The sequence below is a fragment of the Hemibagrus wyckioides genome, linkage group LG13 (assembly GCF_019097595.1).
Source record: "Hemibagrus wyckioides isolate EC202008001 linkage group LG13, SWU_Hwy_1.0, whole genome shotgun sequence".
Classification (NCBI taxonomy): Eukaryota; Metazoa; Chordata; class Actinopteri; order Siluriformes; family Bagridae; genus Hemibagrus; species Hemibagrus wyckioides.
This window is the reverse complement of record NC_080722.1, coordinates 25029171-25056040: the sequence shown is the minus strand read 5'-3', so window position 1 is coordinate 25056040 and position 26870 is coordinate 25029171. Positions and strand designations below refer to the sequence as shown.

Genomic DNA, 26870 nt, shown 5'->3' with positions numbered 1-26870 from the left:
AACCTAAGAACGTTGTGCTGTACTTCACTCTAGGCATGTAGTAGCTTAGTGGTTAAAGTGAAAATCCCAGGTCCACTAAGCTGCCACTGCTGGGCCCTTGGGCAAGGACCTTTACCCTCAATTGCTCAGTTGTATAAAAAGTGATAAATTATGGATTCAAATCACTCTTTTATGTGCAGCGTATGAAAACGTCTGCACAATGCAAACGTAACCAGAGGTGAAAAACATCTGTTTCTCATGTGCTTTCCTCAAGAACTGACTGGAGTTTTCTGTAACACTTTTGTTCTGCACTGACGAGCAGAGAAGCCTATGAGATGTTCTTGTCCATCCATGTGGCTAAAGGAGTTCCATCAGGAATGGACTGTAATGCATTATTTTTATTTCCAGCATAAATAAACCTTCCTAATTGTTCTTAATTAAACACACAGACAATAACATGGCTGTACCTTGTCTGGTTCCTAAATGGCAGCAGTTATTCAGCGTGATGTCACGTGAAATACAATGACTGCTATAATAAATAGCCAAATGTTTGTGCACCCATGTGTGCTCTTAGCTCAGTCTTTGTCCTCTGAAGGCTTTCCACTAGATGTTGGATTAGTGATCATTCAGCTACAAGAGCATTAGCGAGATCAGATACTGATGTATGAGCGAGGAGGTCTGGGGGTCAGTTGGTGTCCCTGTTCATCCCAAAGGTGTTCAGTGGGGCTGAGTCAGAGTCAGGGCTCTGTGCAGGACACTCAAGTTTTACGGACCAAATTTGGCGAACCATGTCTTTATGGAGCTGTGTGCTTTGTGCACAGGTGCATTGTCATGCTGGAACACATATCTGGAGTCTCAGAGCTCCAGTGAAGGAAAACTAAACCTACATTAAAAAAACCTTCAGTATAAGAGTATAGAAGACCTTGTGTGATGGTCAGGGGTGCACAAACTTTTGCCCATACAGTGTATTTCACATTGTTTTACATGACGCTGGCTCAGAACCTGATCATTGTATGTGTTGACGAAATATGTTCTATATAATGTTCTACAAGTTTCGAGAAGTCCTGAGGTTCATAATCGTCCATTTCGGACTCTGACCTGACTGTACAGCTCCACGGACGACTCCCCTTTCAGCTGGTGGCCAGTGAGGTAGGTGTTGTGTGACGATTCGATGTAGTAGTATGAAAGCGGGTACTGCAGCTCATCCGAGTTCACTTGAGACTCTTCGTTTCTGGAGGCGAAGTTGTCCTTGTCCATGAGGAACCTTAAGAAATGAGATGTCTCTTTTGTTTCTTTATCGTTATTAATGGTGTTTGGTTTCTGCAACCTTTGAAGCATTAATTATTTCAGTTCTGGTTTGAGAAAAAAGTAAATCTGCAGTTTCAAGTGAGTCACAAACCTGGCAAAGCCCTCAAAGGACATCCAGCCCATCTGGCGCATGCTGGAGGAAGGCTCGAATTTCTACAGTTAAATGGAAAGAAATTACACGTGTAATTACATCAGTGTTCAAGCGTTTGGTATTCCCTAGTGATTAGTCTCTAACTGCCAATCAATCACCTTTCCTCTGTGAAGAGCAAGCCATTAAACAGACTAGCGCTTAAGTACTTTATCCGGCATGGACGATTCCAGCTCTGAAGCTCAGAACTTTTATGCAAGTGTGTTTGTGTGTTAATATAAAACCTTTCAACCAGTTGGTTTGAATACAGAATTTTATGACCTCATAACAGTGCTCACCTGGATGATGGTCAGGATCTCATCATAGGTCAGGTGCTCACGCTGGCAGTTCACCAGGAAGTCATTGAGCTGTGGGATGGCCAGGCCCAGCACTCCCAGTGAGGAGTGTTCCACGCCCGTGCCGTTGGTCACGATGCTGGCAGCTGCAATGGCGTCGGAAATCTGCTTCTGGTTTTCGGACATCTGCTGGCGCGTGCGGATGAACAGGCCGAGGTCTGAGCCGTTGCGGGTCAGCAGGTCTAAAGGAAGGGATCGGTCTCAGTAGAGGCAGAGTCAAAGACCTATAACACTATCAGAACATGCTGAGGAATCAGGGCGGCTTTTTTTTGACAGAAAATCAGATTTTTTCTGATGTATATTAAAGTGTAATTCGGTTAAAAGTCGAAAAGGTTCCAAAAGGTTCCAGGTTTAAATTTTAAGACTGGAGTAAAACCTCTGCTGAGTCTCTGAGTAAAATCTTTAATGCTCAGCTCTTCACTTCTATCTTCCATTCGGTTTATTTTTGGCACTCGGAAAAGCAAACGAATGTGAATTCAATTCTATTTGTATAGCAAGTTTTAGAATTGATTTCGACACAAAGCAGCTTTACAGAAAAAAATTCCGGATTTAGTTTATAAATGTTAAATTTGTTCTTCATGAGCAAGAATCAACAGTGGTGCATGTTTTGTTTTTTTTAAGCAGATCTATAACAGTACACACCCAGGTCAGGCTGAAGCCCCGTGATTTTGTCATCGATTCTGAGCGTGGTGTAGAGAGGCACCGAATCCGGGCCGGAGCGAGTGCAGGGAACGGCGTATGTGTCAAACAGCTCCTTTATATCCTTCCGACTGCGTATACTGCAAACCAGAGACGTACAAGATAAAACCGTGAACAGGTTTAGAAGACGTAGAGCGCTCGGTTCATACAGGAAAAAGGTGCACCACCTGAATGATTTAAAGAGCTCCACAAACTCCACAAAACTCATGATGCTGTCTGAGATCATGAGGTTCTGGAAACCACGGAAGCAGCCTTTTCCTCGGCCGTGCCAACTTCTGCTGCTCCATTGTCTGAGGACAGAAAGCTCGAACAGTGAGCGTGTCAAAAAATAATGCAAATAAAAAACAAAAATAATTCCTTTATCAAGTTCTCTAATTAACTGTTAAAGACATGATTTATCGCTCTCCGAAAATTTTGTCGTGGGTTTTTAAAGTAACATTGCTCCAAATATATCAAGTGTAAACAAGAAAACGCTAAACAACGAAGCATCCAGGATTTTATGATTTGAGATTTGCACCAAAACATGTCATGTGACATCCTCACAACAAACTTTCAGCCAATCCTGTGCTGGATGTTTTGCCAATTGGAGTAATTTTCCACACAAATAAAGCACAAACAACTCACAAATTTAGAAAATCAAAATTTTTGGCTGCAACCATCACAAAGAAAAGTTCTGGAGGAAATCTGGTGGAATCTCCATTTGCTAGCTGTTGATTTCTCAAAAATAATCTATGCTAAATCTAATGCTATATACATAAATGCTTACAATTTTAACAAATCAAGTCATTTCCCCCCAAAATTCACAAATCTTCAATTTTGCAGCTTTTTCCCCATACAGTTTTGGCTGAAACAATACTAAAAAAAAAGCCTGGAGACATCTTGAAACATAATCTGATGAAAAACGCTCTCTAAAAAATATTCGGTTTAGTCGTACACATGCTGTTAATTTCCCAGACTGCTGTCTGTAATAAAATGTCTCTCCCATGATAAATCCTGCACTTGACATCTCTAACTGAACATCACGAGCAGATCTCAGAGTCACTTTAATATCTAAAGGATTTATTGACAGAAAACTGAATCCGAATCCAGTCGGAAGTCGAGTTTACCCGGTAAAGACACAGCACACAGTGTTTTAATATCGATTCAATAAAATCATCGATATAAAAAACATTTATTTCCAGAAATGTGGATTTCAACACATGAAGCTCTAGAAGTTTAAATGGTTTGAAACTGAGGACGCAAGCTTTCTTTTTTCCCGCTGCACTTTATAATGTCCTCAGTAACAAGAGCAGTCTTACCCGGGTTGGCCTTTGGAGGTGCAGGGCAGGACGGGGGAGGAGTGCGGCCGGACGGGGGTGGAGCTATTCACTGAGGACGAGCATGAGGGGGAGGAATAGGAGGAAGTTCCAGGAGACTGGGTTTTGGTGCTACTTGAGAAGGAGGATCCAGGGGTTCCAAAGGGGCTGGAGTCGTCTACAGACAAGGAGACAAGACATTATTTATTTATTTATAAAACACTTTTAACAATGAACATTGTCTCAAAGCAGTTTAATAGAGAATTATAGAAACATATAAAAAATGATAGTTTCAATTTAAGTTTCTATTTATCCCTAGACAAATCATTTCAACCTAGAAAAGGTTTCAATCTTTCTCATCATTCTAGCTTTTCTCAACACCAAGCAGTGAGCAGAATGATGCAAGAAGAAAAAGGTCTTAAAGAACTTCCTTTTTAGGGCTTTTTGTTGTTAAAGAACACTTTCTGACTAAACCTGGAGGCATTAAATGAAACCTAGTACCCAATAACAAATAAGTAGAGAGGACACATGCGACACATCTGACCATGTCTGGTGGCCTGGATTTTTTTTAAAAAACCCCACTGACATCAACATCCTGATCGTCTAACATTCGTCTAAACGAGTGATTTCATGTCCAATTCATTTAACATCTAATCCATAAAATCCCAAATCTGCAAAGCTTTAACCAGCCACTATATCCTCTGCAGCTTCCTGGTCTGGTGTTTGTAGCTGTTCTAGCACATCCACCCTAAGTCTTGATGTGTTGTATGTTCTGATTTGATTTTCAGCTCACCACGGTTGTATAGAGTAGTTATTCGAGATACCATCAGGTCATCTGGCTATTCTCCTCTGACCTCCATCATCAACATGGCATCAATCTGTAAACTCTTTCAGACCGTTGTGTGTTCTGTGAAAATCCCAGGAGATCAGCAGTTTCTGAAATACTCAAATCTGCCACTAACAACCAGTGTGTGAAAATCCCTGGGATCACATTTTTATTTTTCCTCATTCTGATGGTTCAAATTAACTGAAGCACTTCAGTTCAAAGAATCGATTGATTCGATTTTATGCATTTATGCTGAAAGTTATATTACAGGCAGAAAAGTTTCTTTTAACTTGCCTCAAAAGTATCAGACACGTTTTTTCCCCTGGCGACTTCACTTCTAAACAATTAAGCTGATAAAATTCAATTTTTTCCCCCTCACCGTTCTCCTCCTGCTCCATGCTGTCCGATGGATCCGAAGATCTCCTGCTCAGAATTTCCTTACAGCTTTTGGTCTTGCGTGAGATCATCTCGTCGTCTGTTCCATCCCCGCTGTCCCCCTGAGCACAACGTAATAAAATATTAGCTTGAGAAACTCAAGAACAATAAGCAGTAATAAAGCAGTTACCACCGCTTACCCTCACGAGGGCTTTTTTCTTCTTCTTGGCATTGGAGCTGATGCCCAGTGGGCTGTTCTTCTGAGTGCTGGTCTTCTCCGTGCTCCTGCTAGCTGAGCCCGTGTTCCAGCGCCGACCCCCGAACAGCTCAATGGCCTGAGCCAGAGTCGGTCCTTCAAATTTACCATCCTCCTAAAGGAGGAACGGAGGAACAGATTAACTCCAGCAGAACACCTAGTGTTATAAACTGTTATTTACATGTTTATAGACTAATTTGATGGTTCTCAAGAAAAGCGCAAAAATATGAAGTGGACCAGCTCTAAAAAATTAACATCGTTTTCTACAATGACTCTGATGATTGATTTTTTTTTTTTTTATTTGAATCTTACTGCATTTTTATTTTTTTTTAAATTGAACCCATTAATTTGTCTGACTTACTTATTGGGAATTAATATAAATTTTAATTTTAATGTTGTAATTTATATTTCGATTTTTTTTTTTTTAATTTAGTGCAAATTTGCAGACACTGGCCAAAAATTTCTCAAGGAATGAAGGCTAGTGACAGGGTTTAGCATGTTGCATATTACAGCGCATTTCTACTGCAGCTAGTAAGCATTCGAAACAAATCCAAAAGGTTGCCATCCGCTCGACTCCCACTTATAGCATGTAAATGTACCTGGTAGAGGCAGACATACTGCCTCCGTAGCCACTGCAACCTCTGATCCGGGAACCTCTTCATCTTCCTGATGGCACAAATCAGCTCCAGCAGGCCTTCGTACAGCACGGATGCTGTGTGCCGCGGTGCCACGAAGTGCAGCAGCCTGTTGTCGGTGGTGTGCAGCCCGTAAAGCAGTGTGACTCCGTTTTCCTCGGGATTCAATCCGCACAGTTTGTGCTGCAGGCGCACTACGTTGATATCGATCCCCGGGTGACCCGTGAACACAGCCTTGACAGCACTTAGGTCGAGGACTCCCTCGGCGAGGTTGCACATGACTGTCTGGCCCTGAAGGAGATAATCGGGTACGATGCCCCTGCTCCGGCTGCTCGGGGGTTTGATCCACGTCAGGGTACAGTTGTCCGGCTGCAGGCGCAGTAGGCAGCGGGCAGTCTGGTGGCTCTCCTGCTCGTAGTGGATGACGGTGGCACCCTGCAGCAGGAAGCGATGCATGTCCGAGGATAGCGAGAGCACGTACCAAGGCACCACCTCCGTGCCGTGACTGAAAGCACCTTCCGGTTCCTCCGGGCTCTGCAGGTCCGACTCTCGTGGCTGCTCGCTCAAATCGCTTTCAGAATCAGAAAGATCCCCGACTAGAAACCTAGGTTGGAGGATAAAAAGAAAATATAATCCAGACAAGAAGCAGATATTTTTCTAACTTGGATTGAAAACGGAAACCGATTATTTGTTGCAAGAATCAAAAGACCGGTAAAAAAAACATCGTGTCATGTTATGTGCCCACTTCAAGATGCCATTTTCTGCTCTAAAGGAAATTAGTCTTTTAAGGAAAAAAGGGAGATCATTCAGGGTGTCTCTCTCAACACAATCAGGCTTGAATCAGACAGCGGTAAAGACTGCCTCACTACACACTAAAAAACAGATGACTCAAATTCTGCCTACGTTCTAATCTTTTATATAATAATAAAGTAAGTAATATAAGATCTTCAACAACGATAACAAGCTTGTTACATTTGTGAATGAAGTTGAATGAGAGTTCGGTTCATCCGTCTTTTTTTCCCCCAAGATGAAAGACTTCAGAATAAAATGACATCATTTCCTGTAAGTGAACACAGTGAGCAGTGATAGTGAGTTTTTGTGGTGCACTGAGAGAGAGGGTGTGTATGTGTGTGTATGTGTGAGAGGGTTAAAATGTCCGACTCCCTGATTAGTACCCTAGTACTGAACTAGGGAGCTGACTAATTGAGACGCACCCAAACCCAAATGTGAGATTTCAACACAATAAAGGTTAGCATTCTAACATGCTTTTTTTGTCTCTCCTTTATAGCAAAATCATGTCGCAGGCAACTGAAATAAAAAAGGCACCGCAATCTTTAAACCACTCACAACTCACGACTTACAGGACACGTCCCGACTCGGAGGATCTCCTTACAGACAAAAAAAGGGTAAAGAAACAAAAAGGAAGGAAGAGAGAAATAAACAACAGTTGACAATCCGATCTAAACGGATCTTGCTCCACGTTTCCAAAGAAGAAGCTTTTTTTTTTTTATATGTCTGCAAGATTGGATAAACCGTTCTTTAGAAAGAAGCGCCAAAAGACATCAAGCACAGTTTACAGAAGAGCAGAAGCTCACTTCAGAGCAACACCTGAAGATTAAGACCCTCTCCTGAGATTTCAAAACATCAGGAACGAGGCAACAAACACGAGGAATGACAAAATCCAGCCAGAGCCCCGTTCTGACACCACATTAATAACCAAGGTGCAGTCCTTCCTCCTGGAGACACGTGAGCAAGCAGCCCTGAGGACAAACAGAGACCGAACCACAGGGGGATTCTCTCTCTCCTGGAGAATAAGACGCTTATCTTACACAAAAATGATATAGTTGCTGCTGCTCGTTTTATGCTTGTTAGTTTGGACAGAAGAAACTTTTTTGTGTCTAATATCAGTTCTGGGTCAGCAATGTGGAAATGTCAAGCGTCCTAAGCAGACGCACAAACCACATGGAGTAAACGGAGAGTCTGATCTAAACAAATGTCCTTTTTTGGTGGCACGCATTACTGGGAAGACACTGGGAAGTGCCTATGTCTAGTCTGTTTCAGCCACCGGCTTTTAAACTGAGAGCAATAAAGCAGACACTCACTGGTGCTTGCTCCTGTCTCTGAAGGCGTCCTCCGGCTCGTCGGCCTCCAGGCTGCGGTTGCAGCTCCGGATGGTTTGCAGGATGTTGCTGACGGTGGCCTCCTTGTCCGAGCTGTGCAGCCCGTCTGCTCCGGCTCGCTGAAGGAAATGCTGCTGCCCGTTGTAATCGGACACAAACTGGCAACATGGAGGAAAAAAAAAAAAGTCCTGTATGAAAATCACCACCACAGAAATGTTTTGATGTTTTAACATCGATCGGCCAATCGATTGTGGTGAAGCAGGATGACGTTAATCACGTCGAGAGGCTATTACGGTTGATCTACACTTGCTGCTATGGAATAGTAACAGGCAGGTCTTTATGGATGAATCAGCATAAAGTCTAGCAGCTCATTCTGAATGGATTCTAGATGTAACTGTGTTCAATATGCAAATCAGCAGTGGACATTGGCACAAAACAGCTACAGAGGAATAAAAAAAAAAAAAAACTTCAGAAAAGGGGATTTGGCAGACACCCTTATCCAAAGCAATATACATTTTTATCTCATTTTATACAACTGAGCTATTGAGGGTTAAGGGCCTTGCTCAGGGGCCCAACAGTGGCAACTTGGTGTACCTGGGATTCAAACTCACAACCTTCTGATCAGTTATCCATCACCTTAACCACTAAGCTTAGGAAGAAACCTTGAAAGGAACCAGATTCAGGTACACCAGGTAAAATTTCCTTCTCAGAAACCACAGAAAAAAATGTGAACTAGCAAAAAAAAAAAAAAAAAAAAAAAAAAAAAAAAGTGTCCATTGGAAAAGAAACACAATTTTTGGATATCAGATATATGACCTACAGACAGACAGAATGGTTTTGTCCATCACAGACACACTGTCTGCTCCTACACTTTGCCTATATATGCTGTGATGAATTAGATTTAATTAAGACTATTTGCTATAAAACCACTTAAAAACCCACAACCCTGGAAACCCTATCATTCTCCGGCCGCCCCCATCACCAAGCCTGCTCTGATCATGGCCCGAACCTGCGGAAGGATGATTAGCCTTCCATTAGAATGACTGAGCGTGTGTTTTAAAGCTAAATCAATTTCCAAAGGCTTTTAAGCTGGCTTTTATGAAGGTGTTGTAAAAAAAAAAAAAAAAATCATCTGTCAACCGCAGTCAGCCATGTCAACATTAAGCACCGATTTATAATGATTATGGTCTGTTCCAAGATGAATTTCATGCAGAAAGATTCAATTTCGTTCATTAACCCGATGAGCCCTTACCTCGATTGAGTCCTCTTGAGAGTCGAAAGAAGGACGCAGCCCGATCAAGCTGGCCGCTCCGTCCAGAGCCTCACTAAGCTCCTTGAGGAACACTCCACAGAACGGCACTACTTTACAGCCAGGGATGTTGAGGGCGCGATTCACCACCTTCTTGTATTCCGACGACGACTCGTGCTGGGCCATGGCGTCCTTCAGGCCTCGCATGGTATCGATGTCTGCTTGGTCCATGAACTGCCACATCTTTAAAACTTTGCGAGATCTAGAGGAGAACGAAGTGGTAAACTTTAGATTTCATCACAATGAGTAGCGTGTCCTCGGTCTTCCATGCAAGGTCATTCTTTTAGCTGTACCTAAGACCTGCCAAGAACTCCATCACTGCATTGTAGTTGCCCATATTCCAGCAGCACTTGGCTATGTGAACAAGGTGCGAAAAAACTTCTCTCTTCTCCTCCATTGAGCCAGCAGTCAGAATAAGCCAGGTCACCCACGAACTGACCTACAAACACAAAACACACTTACTTGATTCTTAATTGTTTTATTTTTTTTGGCACATTCTGTGATGATGTCTTTTGTCTTATGACCGCAATACCCTTTGTTTAAAACCAAGGAATTCTTTGTTTCGATTGAATAAACAATGTGTCGAGCACAGACACTTCCTCATCAGCCCCCCATGTAGAGATATCTGCCTCCACCTATGTTGACACCTTCGACGTCCATCATTAATGCCTTTTATTACCTATGGACCATACCTTTTTGATGTTAGCCCACCCGTAATGACCTCTGCCTCCGCCTCTGAAAAAGGGGGCAAGAGGACAAGAAGCCTTGATTATCACCACACATACAGCAGAGTGGAATTCTTTTCTTCACATATCCCAGTTGAAGAAGTTTTTCCCCGATATCGGCTTGGAGTGGCAGACAGCGTAAACCGGACATATTAAATGCTAATTCTTACAGTCCTGAGTGTCTACATTCATATAGGCTTCATATTAAGCACCACAGTGGATTGGGGCATGACAAACATTCGATAATAAACACAGACACAACCAAAAAGGAGCAAATTCCATCTTATTTAACGTTTAATGAAATCTCGTCTCCATTCCGAAGTGCGAATGTCCCCTTTAACCTTCATTTCAGCTAATGACAATGACATTTAAATAACTGGATCATAGCTTATTTTTTCCCCTACTGAAGCTGAAATATTAGCTCCTCCATTAAATGCCACTGAGAAAACCGGGGTGGAAATTAGAGCCATTCATTTAGTGATTTAGCGTTCTGAAAGCCATGGTTAAAAATACATAGAGCTGAAGGACGACTCGTCTTAGAGCTGACGCTAACGTTCTACTCAATCTCTTTCTCATACAGGGTGAGAGAAGGTAACGCGTTAAGCGCAATAAACGTCTTCTGTTTCATTTCACGTCATTCCACAGCGAGGCTGAGAGAACCTAATGCTCTTACAAACTTCTGGTGGTTTTATGATTCAGATTTGTTGCTATGTTTCCCCAAAAGTTCCACCAGAATTCCTTGGAACTCTAAAGTCAATAAAAGATGACGTTTAGGTATCTCTAACTAATAAATGATTCTGTTGAATAGACAAAAAGGGTCAGAAAACCTAGCAGTTGCCCAAAACATGTCATTCCCATGAATATTTTATTTGCTCTATAAAGAAATGCTCATCTACTTTAGCTCCCTGGTTACACAAACAGTTCTGTCGCTGCCGTTTGATTTGATGGGGGACGTTTAAACCGGGAGGACGTGGACTGGCTGAGCTCGTATCACCTCGAGCGCATTCCTCCGATAGACCCACATTGTTTCAGTTACACCAGAGAATCGAGAATCCTCCCTGACGTGCTCAGGATTCTTCAACTGAAACACACCAAGGTCATCTCTTATAGGGCTATAAATCGTTAGGTTAAGGCCAGGCAACATGACATGACTCTGATAACACTCCTGCTCTTATCTTGAGGTTACATATGACTGTTTCTTGAGGTTTTGTCTCTTGATGAACCTTCTCTTCAGGTTTTGTCTTTTGAGGTTTCGTCTCTTGAGGAGCCATATCTCAAGGTTTCATCTCTTCAGAAGCCGGCTCTTGTTGGTTTTTTTTCTTGTGGAGCCGTATCCTGAGGAACAGTCTCTTGGAGAACCGTCTCTCAAGGTTCCGTACATTGAGGAGCCGTCTCTTGAGGAGCCGACCTCTTGAGGTTTAGTATCTTGAGGTTTTGTCTTTTAAATTTTCGTCTCTTGAGAAGCTGTATCTCGAAGTTTTGTCTCTTGAGGAACCGTCTCTCAAGGAACTGTCTCTCGAGGTTTCGTCTTGAGAAGCCGTCTCTCAAGGAGCCGTCTCTTGAGGTTTTGTCTCTTGAGGAGCCATATCTCAAGGATCCATATCTTGAGGTTTTGTATCTTGAGGAACCATCTATTGAGGAACCATCTTTTAAGAAGCCATTTCTTAAAGATTCATATCTTTTGGCACCATCTCTTTAGAAAACCATATCTATAAGAACATTTTTATAATCTAAACAACCTTTTTTCTCTTCAAAGAACCTTTAGTGCAATTGAAATATTCCTCTTCATAGAACAAGACATCCTGACTATGAACCTTGATGTTTTAGTGTGTATATTAAACTGATCATGAACTTAAGAAGGACAGTCCTGCATGAAAAGATCTGAGAGATCCCATCAGTGAGAACCACAGTTTTACAGAAAAAAAGGGACAGTTTAGTGTCTCAGTTTAGTGACTGAAGCAAAAGGAAGAAGCTTCTTACTTCACTGTATAATTTCTTTTACTGGAGGGGAAAACAGAATCGTCGTGATGCACATGGATCATTCTGGAACCTTGAGCTCATCAGGATTAATAATCATCATTAAGCTTACAACCTCGTCGTGTTTTCTGATTGAGTTTATAATCCCAGCACCAACGAGGTGGAAAAGAAAACACATTTTCTTCCCTCTGTTTTGGTTTTATTCTAATGCACCCCAGCTGATATGCAGCCGCACAACTCAAACATAACGTCACTCTCATTTCTTCTCGTGTGTCCAGTTCTTTTCTTTTTTTGGCCAACACCTTTAATACATTCCAATCTTTCTAACTGTATGTTTGGATTAAAAAAAAACAGGAACAGTTGCCTAAAATCCAGATATCCAAATATCCCATTTCCTCAGTTACTTAGTCAAATCGAATTTCCTTAATCCAAACACGTCTGAAAGTAAGCTAGCGAACAAGCCATTATATGAAGCAGTTAAAGCGAGCGGTGCAGACTAAACAAATACTCCGAGGATTCACTTTGTAGTTATTGCCACAGGGTTGCAGAAGCCATGCAGGAGATTAGAAGATTACTGTTATAACTCTGTGGATCTCAGAGACAAAATGTGTTCAAGAAAAAGGAAGTCATGGGAACCTGCACATGGCAGGACTGCTGCTGGATACAAGCTCGTACTCTGAGCTGTAATATTTATGCTGAATAAATAAAAATCAACACAGGATTAAAACCTTCCGAACAGAGGAAATGTTCAAACATCCAAATTCAAACATCCAAGTTTTAGACCGATTTGTGAGGTCTGGCAGTGGAGAGACATCCTAAATCCTCAAATCTGTGTTATAGGTATCTGATTTGGCCTAAACTAGAAGGATTTTTAAAAAAAAATAAACCATAGTATACATGCAGAAACAATAAAAATAATAAATAAATTAAATATATATATAAATTAAAATGTAAATTTAAATAAATAAATTTTATTTAAAATAATTTATAATAATTTAAAATAAAATAAAATAAAATAATAAAAAAGGTAGAAATGCCACAGGATCCTGGTTCTGATGAACACTTTTTTTTTTGGTCCGGATAAACCTTTCTGTCAATCAAACAAACAAACAAACAAAAAAAAATCACGAAATCCCCTTTAATGATAATTCCCAATCCATCTATCCATCCATCTTCTGCAGTGCGTTCTTTTTTTCTATAAAGGAACAACTCAGTGGACACCATGGACATGGACACTCTCACACACACTAGAGACAATTTAGAGATGCTAATCGGCCAAAAATGCATGTCTTTGGACTGGAGGGGGAAACCAGAGTACCTGGACGAAACCCTTGGGATGGGATTCAAACCTCCAACCCTGCAGGTATGAGTCAAACATGCAGCCACTAAACCCCATCAAATTAATTCCCAATAAATCCTACAAACATTCAAGTAGTTGTTCCTGAGATGTCATGTTGACATGAAGAAAGGTTTGCATTGGCTCATGGAACACATTTCAGTTGAGGTGAAAAACATCTGAGAAACTCATAAGATGGACTGAACTTATTATTAATATATAAAATAAATAAAGCTGGGATTGAAGTTACTTGTCACACTGTATGATGATCTCAGTCAAATCTTGGCCTGTTTCTCTATAAGATGTTTTTAAAAAGTTTAAAAGTTTTTTTCATGTCAGATTAAACGATGAAGAACCTCCAAGGATTGACCCGAGGCTCATGGAGGAAATGGGGTTGCCTTAACAAAAACATATCACCCGGTGAGCTTGAGCTAATGAGGATAATTTTTCTGTCCGTTGGTGGCTTTTAAATGAAAATAGTGAACCCTTTCAGACACTGGAAGAACTTTCTCGTTGATCATAATAGCCGAGGAGTGCAAAACAAAACAAATCCATAAAATTTTTTTAAAAAAATCAGTAAAGAAAACAAATCTGTAAACAAAACAAAATCAAAAACAAAATTAAACCATAAACAAAACGAAACCGTAAACAAAACAAGACTGAAAACCAAACAAATCCAGAAACCAAACAAATCCAAAAACAAAACGAATCTAAAAACAAATGAACAAATCAGTAAACAAAAAAATCGAAAACAAAACAAAACTGAAAACAAAACAAATCCCCAAAACCCAAAGTAGACAGAAAAAGTTTGATAAAGTTTGCGAATGGAATTCTGACCTCTGATTGGACGAGACATCGGTCACTCAGGATCTACAGGAAGTAGGAAATTGTGTATTTAACTTCATTTCTTGTACATGTGTGGAGTTCCGCCTTCACTTTAAACCATTATTTTCAACAGTGCAACTTTAAATTTTTTAAAGAAAATAACAAACATATATATTTATATTGATAAGAAAATGGAGTTCATTCAGCTCTACTGTGAGGAAGGACGTTCATATGGTGTGATTTTGGATATACTGATAGCGTATCATGGAGTAAAGATTATCTCTAAAAATACACCAGGTATGTTTGGAAGAGCAAACTATTCTAGATGAAAGGATGTAAGGTGCGCTATAAGAGCAGAACTGTGCTGGACTTCCTGTAGATCCTGAGTGACCCATGTCTCGTCCAATTATGCTAGCATGTGTGATAAAGCTAATCCTACATCACAGATCCGATAATATGACATTAGGTAAAGCAGAGGTCTGACCTCATTGAAGCGTGTAACCAGGTCCTCTACTACGTTGTGCTGGGAATTCTGGGTAGGCATGACTGGTGCCGAGAGCGAGGCTTTGAGGTGTGGGTGGCTCTTGTGGCACTCGGGGCTGGCCAGGTCACGTGTCAGGAAGCACAGGTAGTCAAGCGGGAGCACGCGGCGGTACAGTTGCTGTTCCTGTTCCGTCAGGATGCTGGCGATCTCCTCCGGGAACTGGATCAGCTGCCGCAGGTCAACCAGCTCCTTACTGATCCCCGTCACGCCGGACGAGAGTGAGCCGGAGCTGGCCATGGAGCCACACAGCTGACGCTCTGAGATGAGGAGAGAGAAAATCAGAATATGAGAGGATGCATAACACAGAGAGAGAGAGAGAGACAGTGCACAGAGGAAGTAAGTTAACAAGTATATAAGAGAAAGAGAGAAACAGAGAAAGAGAGAAACAGAGAAACAGAAAAAACAGAGGGAGAGAAAGAGAGACACTACAGAAAATTCCAGAAAGATAGAGTACAGAAGAGAGAGAGAGAGAGAGAGAGAGAGAAAAAGGGATGGAGGGAGGGAGATAGAATGTACAGAGAGATAGAGTACAGAAAGGTCAGAGAGAGAGAGTACATTGAGAGAGAAAGTACATTCAGAGAGAATGTACATAGAGAGAGAGAGAGCAGCGAGTAAGGGGGAGGGAGAGAGAGAAAGAACAGAGAAAGGAAAAAATAGGCCGAGTGAGCGAGAGAGAGAGAGAGAGAGAGAGAGAGAGAGAGAGAGAGAGAGAGAGAGAGAGAAAGAATATATAGAGAGAAAACAGAGAAAGATCAGAGAGAAAGGGAAAGATAGAGTGAGCAAGCAAGAGAAAGAAAGAGAGCAAGAGCAAGAGAGAGAGGGAATAGAGAGAAAGTATAGAGAAAGATAATGAGATAGAAAGAGAGACAGAGAGAAAGGGAAAAATAAAGAGAGTGAACGAGAGTAAGAAATTGAGAGAGAGGGAGAGAGAAAAATAATGAGAGAGAGAGAGAGAAAGAGAGAGAGGGAGAGAGAGAGAGAAAGAAAGCGAGAGAACATATTGACTGTCCATTAATATTAAGTCCAGTAAATGGGTCAGTAGTTAAATAATAGAGTTGTTTTAATCGCTCCTTCTCTCCTCTGGGTCCTGCAGCACTGTACATGAGAGCTCTAGAACTTTCCCTCCTTTAGAGTAACTGATGAAGGTCTTGTGCAGATTGTGATTATAAACACCGGTCACTATGATTTACTACAACTGGACATTTTAGAATAACCTGAGCTCTACACAGACGTCCACACCGAGACAGAATCAACAGATCCAACAGACTCGGACTCTGTGATTGAAAGGAAAAGGCATTAGGTGACTTGGCAGACATGGAAGTGATGGATGGGAATAAAAATAAAGAGCGACTGGACACGGCCCTCGTGTGCTCCAACAAAACACCGACATTGATGAAGCTTTCATAACGTCTCTGCACATAATCATCGCTCATTAAGGCAGGAACATATTTACATATCTTCGCTCCTTCCTGTGTTCGAGATTAGGATCCGCGAGTTGTTTTGTTGGTATGGTCAGCCAGGGGCGACGAAACGGAGCAGCGAAGAAAAAAAATAAAATAAAATAAACACCCAGCATGAGACGCCTGGTCAGGATCAGCTGTCACGGTCCATACTGCAGGTTCTTCCTGTAGTACACAGAGCCACAGTCAGTGTGATTTGTGTGTCCTGTAGCAGACGTACAGCTGAACAGGCTGAACTGGAGAAGCAGTGAAACAGGTAGGCGGAGCTTAATGTCAAGTTATCCTATAGAGCCGTCTGATACTGGGATATTGGGATGGTGTGATACTGGGTTAATGTGATGGTGTGATACTGGGTTAATGTGATGGTGTGATACTGGGTTAATGTGATGGTGTGATACTGGGATACTGTGATACTGGGTTAATGTGATGGTGTGATACTGGGTTGCTGTGATGGTGTGATACTGGGTTAATGTGATGGTGTGATACTGGGTTGCTGTGATGGTGTGATACTGGGTTGCTGTGATGGTGTGATACTGGGTTAATGTGATGGTGTGATACTGGGTTAATGTGATGGTGTGATACTGGGATACTGTGATACTGGGTTAATGTGATGGTGTGATACTGGGTTAATGTGATGGTGTGATACTGGGTTGCTGTGATGGTGTGATACTGGGTTAATGTGATGGTGTGATACTGGGTTGCTGTGATGGTGTGATACTGGGTTGCTGTGATGGTGTGATACTGGGTTGCTGGGATGGTGTGATACTGGGATGGTGTGATACTGGGATATTGGGATGGTGTGATACTGGGATGCTGGGATGGTGTGATACTGGGTTGCTGGGATGGTGTGATATTGGGTTAATGTGATGGTGCGATACTGGCTTAATGTGATGGTGCGATACTGGCTTAATGTGATGGTGTGATACTGGGTTGCTGTGATGGTGTGATACTGGGATGGTGTGATACTGGGTTGCTGTGATGGTGTGATACTGGGATATTGGGATGGTGTGATACTGGGATGGTGTGATACTGGGTTGCTGTGATGGTGTGATACTGGGATATTGGGATGGTGTGATACTGGGATGGTGTGATACTGGGATGGTGTGATGGTGTGATACTGGGTTAATGTGATGGTGTGATACTGGGTTGCTGTGATGGTGTGATACTGGGTTGCTGTGATGGTGTGATACTGGGTTGCTGTGATGGTGTGATACTGGCTTAATGTGATGGTGTGATACTGGGTTGCTGTGATGGTGTGATACTGGGTTGCTGGGATGGTGTGATACTGGGTTAATGTGATGGTGTGATACTGGGTTGCTGTGATGGTATGATACTGGGATAATGTGATAGTGATACTGGCTTAATGTGATGGTGTGATATTGGGTTGCTGTGATACTGGGATGGTGTGATACTGGGTTGCTGTGATGGTGTGATACTGGGTTGCTGTGATGGTGTGATACTGGGATAATGTGATAGTGATACTGGCTTAATGTGATGGTGTGATACTGGGTTGCTGTGATACTGGGATGGTGTGATGGTGTGATACTGGGTTACTGTGATGGTGTGATACTGGGTTGCTGTGATGGTGTGATACTGGGTTGCTGGGATGGTGTGATTCTGGGATACTGTGATGGTGTGATACTGGGTTACTGTGATGGTGTGATACTGGGTTGCTGTGATGGTGTGATACTGGGTTGCTGGGATGGTGTGATTCTGGGATACTGTGATGGTGTGATACTGGGTTGCTGGGATGGTGTGATTCTGGGTTGCTGTGATGGTGTGATACTGGGTTGCTGTGATGGTGTGATACTGGGTTGCTGTGATGGTGTGATACTGGGTTGCTGGGATGGTGTGATTCTGGGATACTGTGATGGTGTGATTCTGGGATACTGTGATGGTGTGATTCTGGGTTGCTGTGATGGTGTGATTCTGGGTTGCTGGGATGGTGTGATTCTGGGATACTGTGATGGTGTGATACTGGGTTGCTGGGATGGTGTGATTCTGGGATACTGTGATGGTGTGATACTGGGTTGCTGGGATGGTGTGATTCTGGGATACTGTGATGGTGTGATTCTGGGATACTGTGATGGTGTGATTCTGGGATACTGTGATGGTGTGATACTGGGTTGCTGGGATGGTGTGATTCTGGGTTGCTGTGATGGTGTGATACTGGGTTAATCTGTCACTGTAATAATGTGACACTAGGTTACTGTGATACTGGGTTACTATGACAGTGTGATAGTGTGGTACTGAGTCAATATGATACCGGGTTAATGTGACACTGGGTGACACTGGGTTATGGTGATAGTGTGATACTGGGTCAAGGAGATACTGTGATAATGTGATACTATGTTACTGTGACAGTGTGATACTGGTTTACAGTGGTGGTGCAATAGTCTGATACTATAATAGTTTAATAGTGCAATACTGGGTTACTGGATATTATAAATCAGACTCTTAACATTTTATTCCAAAACATCTCCAGGAAATAAACAATAATCACCAAAGCACACGAAATCAGACGTAACGAATCAGTCAGCCATTAAACCTCGCCTCTCTACAACACATCACACGTGTCACAAAATGCATCCGAGAAACATGAGCATCCTCAAACACGGTTGCGTAATGGCCAGCTGAAGCACCGCTTTAACAACATCAGCAAGGTCTCGTTAGCCATCACGTGCAGCTGCCCTTCCCTGCGCTCCACTCCATCTCCACATGCCACCTTTTGATGTGAGCCAAATGGTCTGGAGCTGAATGTGGCTTCATTATTCTACATAAAGCAGCGTTCACCATCATTATTCATGTGCTGTTTAGGGGCATAGGAGAGGGCTCCTGGCCGGATGATAGTGATTTTGGAATAATCAGAGCTGCCTGAGAGGATTTCCTGTGAGGCATCAGTCCTGGTGTGTGCACATACATGAACAACAACACACACACACACACACTCTATATCTGTTTACACATCCAAATATTCATATCTATATGTGGCCGTTTTATTTCCTTTTTCTTTTTACGTTATAGTAAAAAGTTGCCTTAATCTGTTTACTCACCACAAAAACCTAAAACTTCCTAAAAAGAAAACAATCCTACTATTGTGCCTACTCGTTTCTCTTCTATCTGATAAATGCATTCAAGTTACATCCCTAATATTTTGGCCAGTTGACGCCCCCTGGACCTGTATATGTCATTATTTCCCATAGTAGTAATGGAAAAAAAAAAGACTGTTTAATCTGATTACATAAATAATCCTCTGATTTTAAGGATTTTAACAGCTAGTCTGAGGACGCAGGACTGGAATCGCACCAGACTAACCAGTGCAACATGTTTCATGTCCTCAATCAAAGACACGCGTGTAATAGCAAGCCACGCACCATGATTAGCCGACGCCATTAAACAAGTACATTACACGGATAAAAAAAAAAAAAAGAGAAGTACAAGCAACACTGATTTCCTGAAGTCCACTTTTCCTCAGAGCTCAGCGTGTCCTTCTTTAATAAAGCCTCCATGTGACTACACACTGCACCAGCATCCATTTAACACGCAGCCATGGAAAGAAAAATACGTTCGAAATAACACAAGGGGTCGCGAGGGTCTTGTCCTGACGTTCAGGTATCCTAGGAAACGCTGATGCCGGATTGGAAATGAATAAGCAGCAGTCGAGCGCGGTGTGTTACGAGCCGCGCCTGCAGCATGCTGTAAGAGGATCTGTGTGTTCGGTGGAGAGTGCTTCCCATTCTTATCCTCAAATTAGTCAACGTTTCACACGTTCACAACCGCTGTAAAGGCGGTGGGCTGTGACACAGCACTTCCTCTTTATCTCCTATGGCATATTAATATATAAATACAAATTACATCACCTTTAAATAAACAACAGTGGTAGGTCATCTCATGATCTGGACAGTCAGCTCCAGTCAGAATTATTGGTAAATATATATTTTTTTTAAATAACAATGTTATGCGCTTTGTCAAGAGTGTTCTTGATTAGAATGAATCTGAGACATGCCTCAATACATCCTCCACATCCTCCAGCTCAGCATACAGGTTTTCACAGTAGCTTCAATAAAGGTCTGAAGGATGTTTCTGTGGTCAATAAACCATTTCTGTGTGCTCTAGATGTACATTTTAGCTCGTTGTCCTACAGGAAGTCTCCTGGTACTTCATGGCACTCATGATGCTTTGTGATCATGAACATGGAGAACTTTGTGAGCTTTGTGAACAAGGAACCTTGGAGTCAACCTCACAGATCCTCAAACACACTGAACAGAGTTGATGAGGTTTTTTGCTACATGGCCCTCCTTCCTGTTACACCAAACCTACCCTGGGTGTCAAACTGATCCATTATCTCTTTCACCTGAACATGGAGTCAAGTTCTAGTTGTGTTTAGTGAACGCACATTTGTGATTGGACGAGAGAAAAGGATGTGTGGCCATGGAGGTGTAGATTTGGAGAAAGTCCTGACATCATCTCCAAATCTTTAACCATTTTCCTTCTTGGTTTCATTAATTACCTCATCCTTGTAACAAGGGTGCCAATAATCATGCAATCAGTCTACTGAATCAATCGATTGTCCGATTCTCTGTTAGACCAGATATTATTTTGTTCTGGAGCATCTCATCACCACAGGGATGGTAGCAGCGATACACACACACTGTATTCACAGCAGCACAGTTAAGCACCTTGGATCATCGCTTGATGGATTGTTATTCAATCAGGAAGTGTTTTTTTTTTCTTGTAAACACACAGGCACTGCTGCTCTTCCAGCGTTCTGCCATGTCAGGGTCACTGAGAATGAAAAAATAAATCAAGGTGGAGGTCACGTGGTGGTCTCTTTCTACGGAGACAAATTGTGCACCGCGACACAAGGACTAACAATCAATACCAGGAGTCCCGTATGATGTATATGCAGCTGATTTGTTTTTCATAAATATTTAAGCCGTATTCTGTTAAGGGGAAGCTTTGAGAGTGCTACTGGATTTTCTCTCTACAAATAATTTCCCTCAAGCTACGTTGAGAAATAAAATGCTTAGTGTATTTCTGGAGATATAATAACCGGTTGTTTGATTACGTTTTGATCGATCCTTCATGGTCCAAGTTAATAAATCCAGCTGTAATTATTCACCAGATCGTTAACTTCCCACTTGATAAGTGCAGGTTTTCATGTAAGGTTGTTTCAAGCTTTAACAACATGAACATATTCACCTCAACAGCGTTTAGCTTCCACGGCTGGCAGCTTTGTTTTTCTGAAAACGTTGCCTTTATTTACACCAGTGCAGGTTTTCAGGATTTGTCTACAAACAAAACAAGCTCCTCAAAAGGAGCACCTCCGTGGGTCTGATTTGCCTCGTGATCTGGCAGGTGTGAATGCAGTTTGTTCACTTCAGGATGTCCGGATCTAATCTAATTATTCTAATGAACGACTCTCGTTCCCTGATGCGTATTGAGCGATCACACTAGCGCCGATCCTGAGTGCTGTAAACAATCGTTGTTCTTGCTTCATCGTTGCGTCATCAGAGGACCACGTGCTTGTCGGAAAAATTTAACACAAAGTGTGCAGTAAAGATCAGCACAATATGAACTAAAGGTCATTAAAAGGTCCAATCTCCTACATATATACACTACCGCTCAAAAGTTTGGGATCACTCAAAAACTGTATTGTTTTCCAAGGGAACACACATGAAATTAGTCTGAATAGAAAATATAGCAAAAGAACAGGACATGCTGACATGACAGAGTTAGAAATAATGATTTTGATGGAAATTATGAATGTTTTCTTCAAACTTTGCCTTCATCAAAATAAACACCTTTTGCAGCAATTACAGCCTGGGCATTCTAGATGTCAATTTTTCATGATAATCGGATGAGATTTCACCCCATGCTTCCAGCCGCATCTCCCACAAGGCTTGATGGAGTGTTCCTCCGGAGCTTAAAATCAAGCTGGAATATGCAAGGGATCCCAAACTTTTGAGCGGTAGTGTGTATATATATATATATATATATATATATATATATATATATATATATATATATATATATATATATATAAATTATATATATATATATATATATAAATTATATATATATATATATATATATATATATATATATATATATATATATATATATATATATATATATATATACATACACACACACACACACAAATATGTACCACATATCAATGATAAAGAATACTATGTACTATATGAGGCAATAAATCCTCACAGCGTCACATGATACACATCTCCATTATGCAATACACACTCCTAACCTTCTAATGTAACGCAACATAAACCTGAGTCTGAACTGAACACTGAGAGCAGGTGGGGGAAAAAAGAAAAAAAAATCACAACCAAGCCACTTTATTTCTAGTAGGTTAAAGTCAAAGTGTTCTTACTCATCAGCCTGTAGTCCATGGTGTGCGAGTGCGAGTGCTTCATGGTGACGGCTGCCGTGGCTCCGACTCCTTTCTTGACGCAGCACCGGCGAGAGTCACTTAACCACATTTAAACTACAGCTGCTCAACGCCTCAGTAGCAGCGAACTGACGTGCTGCACAGCTCTTACACACACACACACACAAGCTTGACCACTCCATCCCCCTCCCTGTTAGGCTTTATCTTTCACACACACACACACATTCGCATGCACTTTTGCTTTGCTCGTCTTCCAGATTAAAGGAACAGCGAGAGAGAGAGAGAGAGAGAGAGAGCAAAGAAGGGAGGAAGAAACCCGGATCCGAATGCACGCCAGAGCGAGGGCTGATGGACACACTGCGATCTGTATATGGACAGGAATGACATCCAAACAACAGGTGGACCCTGATACATGTGTTTATAAGGCTCTGAGTTTTGATGGACATTAAACAGACCAGTTCCAGAGGCTCGAGCAAACCATATTCAAGTACCGGTACTCAGAATAATCGTTTTATATACTGAGATAAAAAAAATTGTAAGAAAGCGAGAAAAAATGCATTAAAAAAATACATAACATTATATGCACAGTACATTTATATAGCTATCTATCTATATATAGCAGCTTAATATTACACTAATGAGCATGCTAAAGGAGACAGTGGTGAGAAAAATCTCAACGAGATTAATGATAAGTTATATACATATACACACACACAAATAAAATGTTTTCTTTTCATATCTGGCACACCATTCTGGCGTGAAGAAGAGGCCTCACATTCAGAACATAGTAATAGAAAGGCAAATTCCTGCGACTTGACCTGACCTTCGCTATTCCTGTCCACCTCTACTTGTCGTGATATATTGGCAGGTCAGGTCGTGCACACATCGGGAGCCACAACAAAACAATGTGGACAATGGAAAGGAAGTGTCCAAGTGAAATACGAGTTATGGAGAAGGAATACAGTGTCCTGTAAAGAGCAGATTAATGAAAATTCCAGGGTTTGGAATCATGCTGGATGCAATAGACCAAACAAATCCTTGGCAAGTCAGCATGGTTTAAATTAGTTTAAACTATTTTGTTTGTGTTTTTGGGAAAATCATGAGGAGACAAAAATAATAACCTCATAGAGCAAGATTGAGGACATCACGACGGTCAAAGGAACAGGAGTGGCTATGATCTCTGGGTGAGAAATTATTACCACTCTCTATCGCGCTTTCTTTTTCTATCTCTTGTTCTTTCTCGATCCTGTCAATCAAAATAATCCCAGCCTATCCTGTGCATCTTTAAGCTCAGGTATGCGGAAGAGGGCAGACCGCACAGTGTGTTATTGCTGACCTGTGCAGCATGAGCAGCAATTTAAAATAAAAACCTACCTGGCTAACTTCATGTGTCTCAAAGGAAGCATGTGACGGTCTTCAACTTTAGTGATTAGTGCAGGTGATGATAATGGGGGGGGGACTTTGGAGTGAGGACGATATAATCCAGCATATGTCTTTAATTGAGACCAGGTATGAAATATATTATAGTGATGCAGTAACACACACATGCTGCCATTTTTTCCCCTTACAGTGTTTTCCAGATTTAGGTCATGTTCATGTGGAGCACTAAATAGATGCAGATGTAGATATCTGCACCCATCCATCCATCTATCCATCCATCCACCTCTCCATCTCTGTCTTTCCATCCATCCATCCGTCTATCCTTCCATCTCTCCATCCGTCCGTCCATCTATCTATCAATATATATATATATATATATATATATATATATATATATATATATATATATATATATATATATAAAAAACTCTATATTTTTTGTCCTCCTAAAGGCATTAGTTAAACTAGGTGTATATTGACGTATAGCGGTATGAATGCAGTGGATACATCTTTTAGCGATCACAAAATGCATTACAGACCAAAAAAAACACGAAAAGAAAAGAACAGACTCCAGTCCTCCTGTAAGCTAATAAAGACTTACACAATGTTTTCATCCTCATTCTAAGGCTTTTAAAACAGTTTAAGATGACGGCGAGGGCTGTAAGAGCATAGTATCTCACTTAATAAATCTAACAGATAAGGACAGAGAAAAGCCAAAACGAGGCATGTTTTCTCAGACATGCAAATGGCACCACAGCCCATGGTCACGAATGCAGCCGACATCAGTTACAGATCCTCCGGAGGGAAAGCGTTTCCCGCAGCTAGCTTGAAAGTGAAAGAATGCTGCGACGAGTGACTCAGCCGGTCAGCTCAGAACCGGAGACGCCACGTCACTTGGCTGTACGCCAGACGGCCGGCCGTTAAGCTGCCAGAAGGATCGATTTACAGAGCGCAGAGCTCAGAGATCAGCCTGCTGGGGCACATGGCACCTGAAGGTTAGGTCATGCAGGAAACTTGTTCTAGAAACAAACTCCTTTTCTTTTGAGGTGCAAATCTTTCGAGCGCCAAGAACGTGTGGAATAAGTCATTGTACACCAACAAGCTAAAGCATAGACCCTCCCCCACCCACCCGATTCCCCAAAATACAGCGTGATCTAGTCAGTGCAAGATCTGTTTCAGACAAAATTACAGCATTTTCAGTCAATACTAGGCAAAATACTTGTTCGTTTTTTTTATTTCGTCATCATTTCATCATGACTATATGAGACAATCCCAGTTAATATCTTAATATGGAACATGTTTTAAGTATCATGTTTTAACATGATGACGATGAAGAGCCCGACAATTAAAGAAAGTTACTACAAGGTCAATCAGTTTGAGCTCTTGCAAAGAAAGAAAAATAAGGTAGAATTAAACATTTTTCAAAGTGAGCTTGTGATGATGAGGACAACTTATTATTTATCGCCTTCCTGTCGCAAAAGGGACCGATTGCTAAATTGACTGTCGTTGAGCACAACACGTTAGGACACATGACGTTATCTAAACCAAAACTCATTATCAACCCAAAACTCGTACAATATTAGCCAACTTTAGTTGTGTTGTGGCTTTGATTGATGTAGACTTGGTGTATCCTGAGACCATGACCAATTTTGCGCTCTTGGACCCTTGACCATGGGATTCAAACTAGCAACATTCATAGATGCAACAAGGACGTAGGTTTGAGCTGTTCATACCTTTGAACATTGGTGTGTTGGTGGCGATGGCAGCCGTGGCCTCCAGCAGGGCTCCGCTCAGGTGGGCTGCTAAGCTAATCCTACAGGAGCAGGTGCGGTATTCAGTGTGCTGAACGCAGGCCGGCAGCCATGCTACCGAGTGAGCCAGCAACTTCCTGGAGGGGTGCAGGAGGTGAACCTCAGCGTTCAGAGCAGTAAAGGCATACTGGAGCTGGATGAAGGAGCAGAGAAGGAAGAATTAAGATTAAAAATAATAAACCCAGTATAAACCTTCAGGTCATGGCAATAATTATTATAAATTAATTATAAAATTAATAAATTATTATAAATTATTATAATAATAATTTATAATTATATGCACCTCTATATTTGAAGGTGCATATAGATCCGGCTAGTTTGTAATGATGACCAGGACATTTCACTGGTGTTGGTTTGGTATCTCCAAAATAATGATCTCTCATAATTGATCTTTTAAGATATCTCAAGATTTCATAAAAGAGTTGTCTAGCTGTGAGTTCAATAAAAGTTTAGAAATAGCAACAAGAACTGTCTCACCATTACAAAATGTCAAACAAAACATATATTCCCTGTCTCCTGCTTAGCACAACTTTGGATAAACCGCTATTTTTATTCTCACAGGCATCTAAAAGTCGCACGTAAATGTAACTAGCTAAAACAGTAAAATCAGTTGTCTTCTGCATACAAACCCATCAAATCATAGCTATGTTACAGTCAATATGGCTACAGTGTGAGCCACAAGTAAACAATGCAAACACCTACAAGGGCAATAGAAGATATAATGAAGCGTGGACCAAATCCCAAATATAACGCAAGCATATGAAAGTAACAAACACGTCAAGGCCGAGTGCTCCATGTGTTCATCGTGCATGATCCTTTTTTTTTTTTTTTTTTTTTTTTTTTTTTTTTAAAGATTTCTCCTTGTAAAACAGGATGCAATCTCGTCCTATGAACACCTTTAATCAGCGTGAAGCCGCACATCAAGGGCACAAACAAAGCTCTTCAGAGATAATGGCAATATGATGATGCAAACCATCTAAAACCATCAAGAGTTTTCAGGTCTAAGTACAGTTGAAAGCCTGGTCATGTCTTTCAGACAAGGCATGGTTTTTGTCTGTGTGTCATGCAAGGGAGGCTGGAATTAACCAGCTTATTGCCACAGCAACCTGGGA

The 26870-nt window shown here is 41.5% G+C and overlaps 1 protein-coding gene across 9 annotated transcripts in view; it reads right to left on the bottom strand.

Annotated features, from left to right (window-relative positions):
* Window positions 1-26870, bottom strand: part of plce1 (phospholipase C, epsilon 1) — a 76514-nt gene that overhangs the window by 13975 nt on the left and 35669 nt on the right. For 8 of the 9 annotated variants that reach the window (XR_009206315.1, XR_009206317.1, XR_009206316.1 and 5 more), the window contains 14 exons: window positions 25681-25891; window positions 14633-14949; window positions 9579-9724; window positions 9229-9487; window positions 7959-8134; window positions 5821-6460; window positions 5166-5336; window positions 4970-5087; window positions 3768-3942; window positions 2637-2759; window positions 2413-2549; window positions 1714-1952; window positions 1379-1440; window positions 1078-1243 (listed from right to left, as the gene is read on the bottom strand). Coding sequence is in view for 1 of the 9 variants with exons in the window: in XM_058405922.1 (XP_058261905.1) it covers window positions 1078-1243; window positions 1379-1440; window positions 1714-1952; window positions 2413-2549; window positions 2637-2759; window positions 3768-3942; window positions 4970-5087; window positions 5166-5336; window positions 5821-6460; window positions 7959-8134; window positions 9229-9487; window positions 9579-9724; window positions 14633-14949; window positions 25681-25891 (2940 nt within the window). In the remaining 8 variants the exon portion in view is untranslated. Of the gene's footprint in view, window positions 1-1077; window positions 1244-1378; window positions 1441-1713; window positions 1953-2412; window positions 2550-2636; window positions 2760-3767; window positions 3943-4969; window positions 5088-5165; window positions 5337-5820; window positions 6461-7958; window positions 8135-9228; window positions 9488-9578; window positions 9725-14632; window positions 14950-22549; window positions 22697-25680; window positions 25892-26870 lie in introns of those variants that run through there. The other variant, XR_009206319.1, reaches the window with a different exon arrangement.